The following is a 7,500-nucleotide window of genomic DNA, read 5'->3' on the forward strand; positions in this document are numbered from 1 at the left end:
CATTATCAATATTATTATCATTATTATCATCATTATTATCATGACTGTTATCATTATTATTATTATCATCATCATCATTATTGTCATTGTTATTTTTATCAATAGCATCATTATCTGTCTGTGCTAACACCTTTCATTTTTTACTTCTCTCTCGCTTCCGTTCTCTAGTTTTCGTTGTGCGTTTTCTCTCTCGTCACACACACACACACACACACACACACACACACACACACACACACACACACACACACACACACACACACACACACACACACACACACACACACACACACACACACACACACACACACACACACACACACACACACACACACACACACACACACACGACCCCCTCCCCTTTTCACGGCCCTCCCACCTTCCTTTCAGGTGGCGACGAAGGGATACGTAGGCCTCGGCTTCTCGCCAACAGGTGGAATGAAGGGCGCCGATGTGGTGCTGGGCTGGGTGGATGACAAGGGCTTCCTCCACTTCCAGGTGAGTGGATTAGGAGTTCTTTGTGGTTTTTCTTTTTTTTTTTTTTTTTTTTTTTTCTTCTTTTTTTTTGGAGGGGGGGAGGGGTGTGTGCTTTAAGATTGTGCTTTATTTGTTCTGCTCTTTTTGATCTATGAAGTTTTTTTCTTTCTTTCTTTTTATTCTTTTAAGCAACTATTTTTTTCAGTGATAAGTATTGTTTTTGCAATTATTTTTTTAGGCTGTGTTTTTCTTGTTGTTCTGTTTGATTGTTGTATTTTTTATTGCTTTATGTTTATTTAGAGATATTATTGATTCGTTGTAGCCAAACACACTTATACGAAGATGTGTGTATGTGTGTGATACATATATCTTTTTAATGTTCACTCCCGTTCTACCGTACTCTTAATATGACAAGTAATAAAGTATGTCAGTTATTCCCCTTCCACCATGTTTATTTGCCGTTGTCCTTTTCCTTTTTCTTCGCGTTGATTTATGATTTCGAAATACTTCTCGGAGGAATTTGCATATGTATAAAAATAATGACATTAAAAAAATGAGGGAAAGAAAGGGAGACGAAGGAAAACGAATTAACGAAGAAATTGAGAACAGTAGAGGGAATTGTTGCTCCCCCCCCCCCCTTCACCCCAAAAAAATCGCCTGTCGAGTCATCCAAAGTGTGATTATACATCATTATCCGTCGTTCCTCCGCACAATTCATCCGGCTGTCTCGTTCATCAATGACTCACGAAACGCAACGAGAAAGAGCGAGAGGGGAAAAAATGAAAGAAACAAAGGTCGAAAATCAACGAATACCGAGCCAATGAATATCTCATCGCCGACGGCCGGTCAGCTGGTGACTCTCCCACGGCAGACATGATCGCGGGAATAAAAATTGGCCTCCTGATTAACCGCGCGCTAATTTATGCAAAAGAGCGTGACGGCGGCGAGAAGTTTCGATGACCCACGCGAAGGGGAGATATATGATTAAAGAAGGAAGATTTGGTAATAAATAAGAGGTATGGAGAGAATGCCGGGAACGACGGTTCGAAAGAGAGAGAGAAAAAAAAGAGAAAGAGTGACGGTGATTGGTGGAAGGGGAATGGCGCGAGGTCATTGGCCGAGAGCTTGGAGTCGCTGATGGCTCTGATTGGCTGGTCGGTGCTGTCGTGTCGTTTCGTGAGTGGTTGGTATTATCGTCTGAAGAAAACGATTTTTGTCGTTGTTCTCAATATTTTGCTGTATTCCGTTATGCGTTCATAGAATTTTGAATTGATAGGTTAGTTCACATACGTCTTTTAAAAATTATTTCCGCTGTGATCTCCATTTGTCCATTGCCGTTGATGTCTCGGTCATATTGCTGTGGCATTACTGTTGCAGTAAGATAGTACCATCATCAAATATGGTTTCATCTCGTCGAACTCCTTTATCGATATATCGCCATTAACGAAGAATATCGGAACCTCAGCCCGGAAAAAAGTTACATGCCTGGGCATTAAATTTCTTACATGCTTCAAAAGCCCACGAATGGCAAGGAATAACAGAATAAACCTATGATGCATGTTCTTGTAATCCCAGGTAGGATATTTGCATACTTGGACCGTAAGATCAAACCGCCAGTTTACCCCCAGCGGCGCAAACGGTTACGTAACACGAACCTTTATCCCTTAACCCCCGGAGAACAAAAAGATTTATTCCAGACGAATTGGCGTATAATTCAAGCTTGTTTTATTGCTTGAGAAACGAGATGATACTGGGTTTAGGAAAATGGATTCGGGAAGGGCGGTCGTCTGGCTCTCGCGTCGGGAAACGCGCGCGGCGTCGCGGCTCGCTGCTCGTGGGGGGGGGGGGGGTCTGGAGAATTCTCTGTCGTGTGCGTCGCGGTTCATCTCAAGGGGTTCGGTTCTCGTGGGGGTAAGCGGGGATGTTTGTTCGAGTCATTTTCCGGTTTAGTCATTTTGGGGGTTAGAACTACATTGAAAATGGTTTATTGATAATTAGAAGAATAGTTGATAGAACCGAATAAGATGTGTATTCAAAAATACATGTAGGTATTATCTGACATGTAAAATCCGACGGCAAACGCCACGACACAAACACCCAAAAGCAGAATGATCAAAGGCCTTCGCCACGAAAGCAAATCAAGCCCCTAGCACAGCCCATGCAAGCCAGCTGCAACACCGCCAGTGCAGGAGCGGCGGCACGCGGCGGGCGCAGCGGCAGCGGGACAGGTCGGCGCGCGTGCGGTGATGGCGCGTGGCTTTCGGCTTCACGCTTCACGGGCGGGTGGGCGCCGCCCGCAGCCCCTCCTCCCGCACACGCCCTTCCTTCCTTGGGATGGCCTTCCGATTTCCCTTTGCCTGGGAGAGGGTCTCGTTTTTAATTAACATGTACCTTTTCTCTCTCATGCTATCTCTTTTTTCTACTACTTTCGCATTCATTCACCCGCTCTATCTCCTCCTCCTCTTCCTTCTCCCTGTGTAACCTCTCCTCTTCCTTCCTACCTCTCTCTCCTTCCCAGCCAGTGTGACTCGCTCCTCGTCCCTTCCCCCTCCCCTTCCCTCCTCTTCCTCCCCTCGTCCCTCTATCCCCTTCCCTCCTCTCCCTCCCCTCCTCCCTCTCCCTTCCCTCCTCTCCTCCCTCCTCCACCCTCCCCCTCGTCCCCTCCCCTCCATCCCTCTTCCCCCCCCTCTCCCTCGTCCCTCCCTCCCCTCCCTCCCTCCCTCCCCTCGTCCCTCCCTCCCCTTCCCTCCTCTCCCTCCCCTCGTCCCTCCCTCCCCTTCCCTCCTCTCCCTCCCCCGCCCTCTCCCAAGCAGCAACCACAAAACCACACCCTCAACGCCTGATGCCTCGTCAGTGTGAAGTTGTAAAGGGTGATGAATGTGTAGATAGGATGCAGAGTGACAGAAGGCGAAAGGTGAATGTGGGTCCTGATGTGTCATGGAGTGACAGGTGCGGTTGTCACGGACTGTCAGGTGGCTTTGTGGACTGGGACTGTGAAGGGATGAGCGAGCTTAGACATACACGTAAGCAAATATATACATTCACGCAGTATGCACGTTATGTGCGTGGATTGTTGATTATATTTCGGTGCAATATTTATACTGAGCGTGCCAGGCGAAATAATCTTATCCTTCTTATAATATTGGTAATTTTGCTTCAACAAAACAAGGATAATAATAGCAATGATGACATTTCCAGCAATAACAACAAGGAAAATAGTAATAAACACAATTAATGGCATTAGTAATTGTATCAATAATAAGAACAGTATGAATCACAATACCAACAAGCAAATAAAAGGAGGAATAACCCAACGTAAACAGTCCGCAAAACACGTCACCGACCTTGAGGAGGAGGAGGAGGAGGAGGCACGAGAGAATGAATGAAAACGGATCAAGTTGTCCTCGAATCAGCTGGTCCTTGAAGGGAGGAGTGGCTTTATTATGTCGCTTTGTGGCTTTTAGTGGTTTATTTACTGACATAATTGGTCGGGGAGCTTGTGGAGGGATGAGGCTGGAGGGACAGATGGACGAGTGGGAAAGCCAGAAGCGGAGGATTATGAATAAAACGGAGATCGATTAAACACAGAGAAAGATTCAATCGTGGATGAATATAAATAGTAAGGACGTGCGTTGAATTGTGAAGAGAAGGGGGTTACCGATCCAGACTTATTGTATGTGTAAATCGGCAGCGCATGATTCACCATTCAGGAAGAGTAAAGCGTATTACTAAAATAAAGTGTTGTACAACTAGACATGCTTGTACGAATAGTTTTTTTTATCTACTTTTCCTATTAATCAGTATTAAAAAATTGATAAAAGTTATTATAAGTTGGAGGTAAATTTGGTATACAAAATTAGTTTATCAGTTATAATCATATACATAATGAATCAGTACAGGTTATGAATGAGAAACATTATTTTTTCGTGTACATCACCTGTCTCATTGAGAGCACCATAACAGCGTGGCGCCTTATTTCTCATCCTATTGTTGTTTGGCATGACGAATCCTTTCATTGTTGCTGTCATGTCTTGGCACAATAAGATCTCTAAAAATAAAGATAGGTGTGTGGGTGTTTTTTCCTTTCTGAAGATATACACGTCCGGTGATGTTATGAATGAATGAAATCCTATTATTCTCGTTTTCGATTCATTTCAGTACACGTCTAGTAATGGCATTAATTAACCAAGAAATTAAATCATGTTTGGCAATGTCGAGAGCGTTTTTGGATATGACATTCTTCGGGTCGTTGATCACTTTTCGTCGCTCCCCAAGCCAGACCCGGCTCTCGCGCACTTCCGGCCGCCGCCAGACGCACTTGTGTCGGCGATTGGATTTCCCTTTCCCTCCTCCCCTCTTCCCTTCTCCCCACTTCCTCTCCTTTCCTCCTCTCTTCTCCCTCCCTCCTCCTTCTCTCCTCCTCTCCTCCTCTCTTGTTCATTTCCCCCTTCTCTCCTCCCCACCTCCCTTCTTTTCCCAGACGTAAAGGAAAAAGCGGAAAGTCTCCCATCAGTCGCACGCGATTCACTGTAGAGTACTATTACTCCCTTCTCCCCCCTCCCCCTCCCCCACCCCGCCATTTCAACCCCGCTCCTCCTCTGCCTTGTCTCCCCCTACTACGGTTCTTATACCTCTTCCTCCTCCCTTCTCCCCCTGTTTCTCCACTCCCTTCTTCCTCTTCTTTTCCTCCTTCTTGCCCTTCTTCCTCCTTCTGTTACTTCTCCTCCTCCTCCTCCTCCTCCTCCTCCTCCTCCTCCTCCTCCTCCTCCTCCTCCTCCTCCCCTCCCTCCTCCTCCCTCCTCCTCCTAACTCGATCCTCCTAATCCTCCTCCTCATCCCCTCCTCCTCCTCCTCCTCCTCCTCCCTCCTCTTTTTCTCTCCCCCCCCCCCCCGCCCTTTCCTTCCCTCCTCCTCCCCCTCCCCCTCCTCCTCCTTTTTTCCTCCTCCTTTTCCTCCTCCTCCTCCTTCCACTCCTCTTCCTCTCCCCCCCCCCCCACTTCTCCTCCTCCTCCTCGTCCTCTCTTCCTTCTCCCATTCTCCTCCTAATCCCCTCCTCCTCCTCCTCCTCCTCTTCCTCCCCTCCTCCTCTCATCCACGTATCCTCCTCCTCCTCCTCCTCCTCCTCCTCCTCCTCCTCCTTTCTTCCTCCTACTCTTCATCCCCTCCTCCTCCTAATCCACGCCTCCTCCTCCTCCTCCTCCTCCTCCTCCTCCTCCTCCTCCTCCTCCTCCTCCTCCTCCTCCTCCTCCTCCTCCTCCTCCCCCCCTCCTCCCTCCTCCTAAATGCAAACGTTCCCCGACGGCTCTGCACTCGTCACGGCGACAGCATTTTGCTCCCAGGTTGAAATCTCGGGGCTACACCCTTCGCTGGCGTAACTGATAGCCTCCCTCCCTCTCCCCTCCTCTCCCTTCTCCCTCCCTCTCCCTCTCCCTCCCCTCCCTCTCCCTCTCTCGTCCCCTCCATTTCAAAGGGAGGGGGGCGGGGTTGGCCCAAAGGGGGTGTTGGCGGAGGAGGAAGCTGAGTTTAAAGCTTTCAAAGTATAAGAGAACTGGAGAGAAACAGGAGAGAATAGACGGTGGAATTGACGGAGAGATAACTGTTAAGATGTAACTCGTATATAATTTATATATATATATATATATATATATATATATATATATATATATATATATATATTCTTTTTTTTCAGTTTTTCGGTTGTGGTTTATTAAGCGTAGTGGAGGGAGGGGGTGGGTAGTGAAGTATGGAGTAGGTTCCCGTAGAGTGGTCGTGACCATTCATTTGTACGGAAAAGGAAAAAAACTACGGTGATTTTTTATTACTTTCCAAGTAATGTACTTTGAAAAGGTAGATAAAGTTCACAGTTTTATCATGGATTTATCTAATCATGATGTGTACATTCTCTTTTTATTCCCGCATAAACAAAAATTCCCCCGCGCATTTTCTCATATCCTTGTTTTATGGTCGACCTTGTGCAACCGTGCGCACATGTAGGGACATTCATTTCTCTTTCCCATGAGTTAAAAGGTCTCGTGTTACAGTTGGTGAACATGAGACTCTCTAGTGCCACTTGGGAGTGCCAGGTGAGTCATAGCGAGCCATTATAGTGCCAGGGGTAAGGGAAATTTTGTGTGGGGAAAAAACACTCTTACGTTTAAAAGTCACGTTCATTTTTGTTTAATATCCCGACTTTTAATTCCGTGTACTTTTTTATTGTTGCTAAAATAATAATGGAAATTGACCTTTCAAAGAGACTTTAGTTGTAAGAAAATGTAATCAACCACTCTTTTGATATGATATACATATATACAAGGCTATAAGTATGGATATAAGTCGAAAAGAATTTGTTCTGAGAAATCTTAGTTACCCCTTTCGCTAGTGTATCCTCGAGTGAAGCTGGGTTTATGTTCACGAGCAAGAGTCAGTTCCGTTATTTTCAACTGCAATTCCCTTCTGCAAATAACATGCTGAAGACGGGTAGCCTAATTATATGTAATCGTCATTAGATGTTATCATACCCCGTAGTAACTGATAATTATCCTGCAGCATTATGACCGAGCTCTGCGAGACCAAAGTCACTCATGCGCAAATCTCACGAACACCACTTGGGCGTAAAAATCCCTCGTCTTGTGTGTGTGTGTGTGTGTGTGTGTGTGTGTGTGTGTGTGTGTGTGTGTGTGTGTGTGTGTGTGCGCGCGCGCGTGCGTGCGTGTGTGTGTGTGTGTGTGTGCGTGTGTATATGTGTGTTTGTTTTTTCATTTGTTATTAATTTAATTGAGTTCTGCAATCACGGGTTTGGCATCGGGAAGGGAGAAGTAGCCTCTCAGGGACTAAGAGGGAGTGCTGAAGGCAAGGCAGTAATCAAAGACTAGAGTTTAATGCGATAATTATAAGTGCTATTAAGTGATTATAGGCGATATCGGTAGAATGTACCATAGTTCTTTGTCACGTGATATTGTAATACGGAAGTGGTTGTGTTGCTATACAATCTGAGCTGCTATTGCTGCGCCTTCTTTCATACAT

General features: G+C 46.0%; 1 protein-coding gene across 2 annotated transcripts in view; it reads left to right on the forward strand.

The window, feature by feature from the left end:
• LOC119572510 (DBH-like monooxygenase protein 1) overlaps positions 1–7,500 on the forward strand; it is a 60,370-nt gene that overhangs the window by 31,499 nt on the left and 21,371 nt on the right. For both annotated transcript variants that reach the window (XM_037919624.1, XM_037919621.1), the window contains exon 3: positions 391–498. In XM_037919624.1, coding sequence (XP_037775552.1) covers positions 391–498 — 108 coding nt within the window. The remainder of the gene's footprint in view (positions 1–390; positions 499–7,500) is intronic.

Source organism: Penaeus monodon, chromosome 1 (genome assembly GCF_015228065.2).
Source record: "Penaeus monodon isolate SGIC_2016 chromosome 1, NSTDA_Pmon_1, whole genome shotgun sequence".
Taxonomy (NCBI): Eukaryota; Metazoa; Arthropoda; class Malacostraca; order Decapoda; family Penaeidae; genus Penaeus; species Penaeus monodon.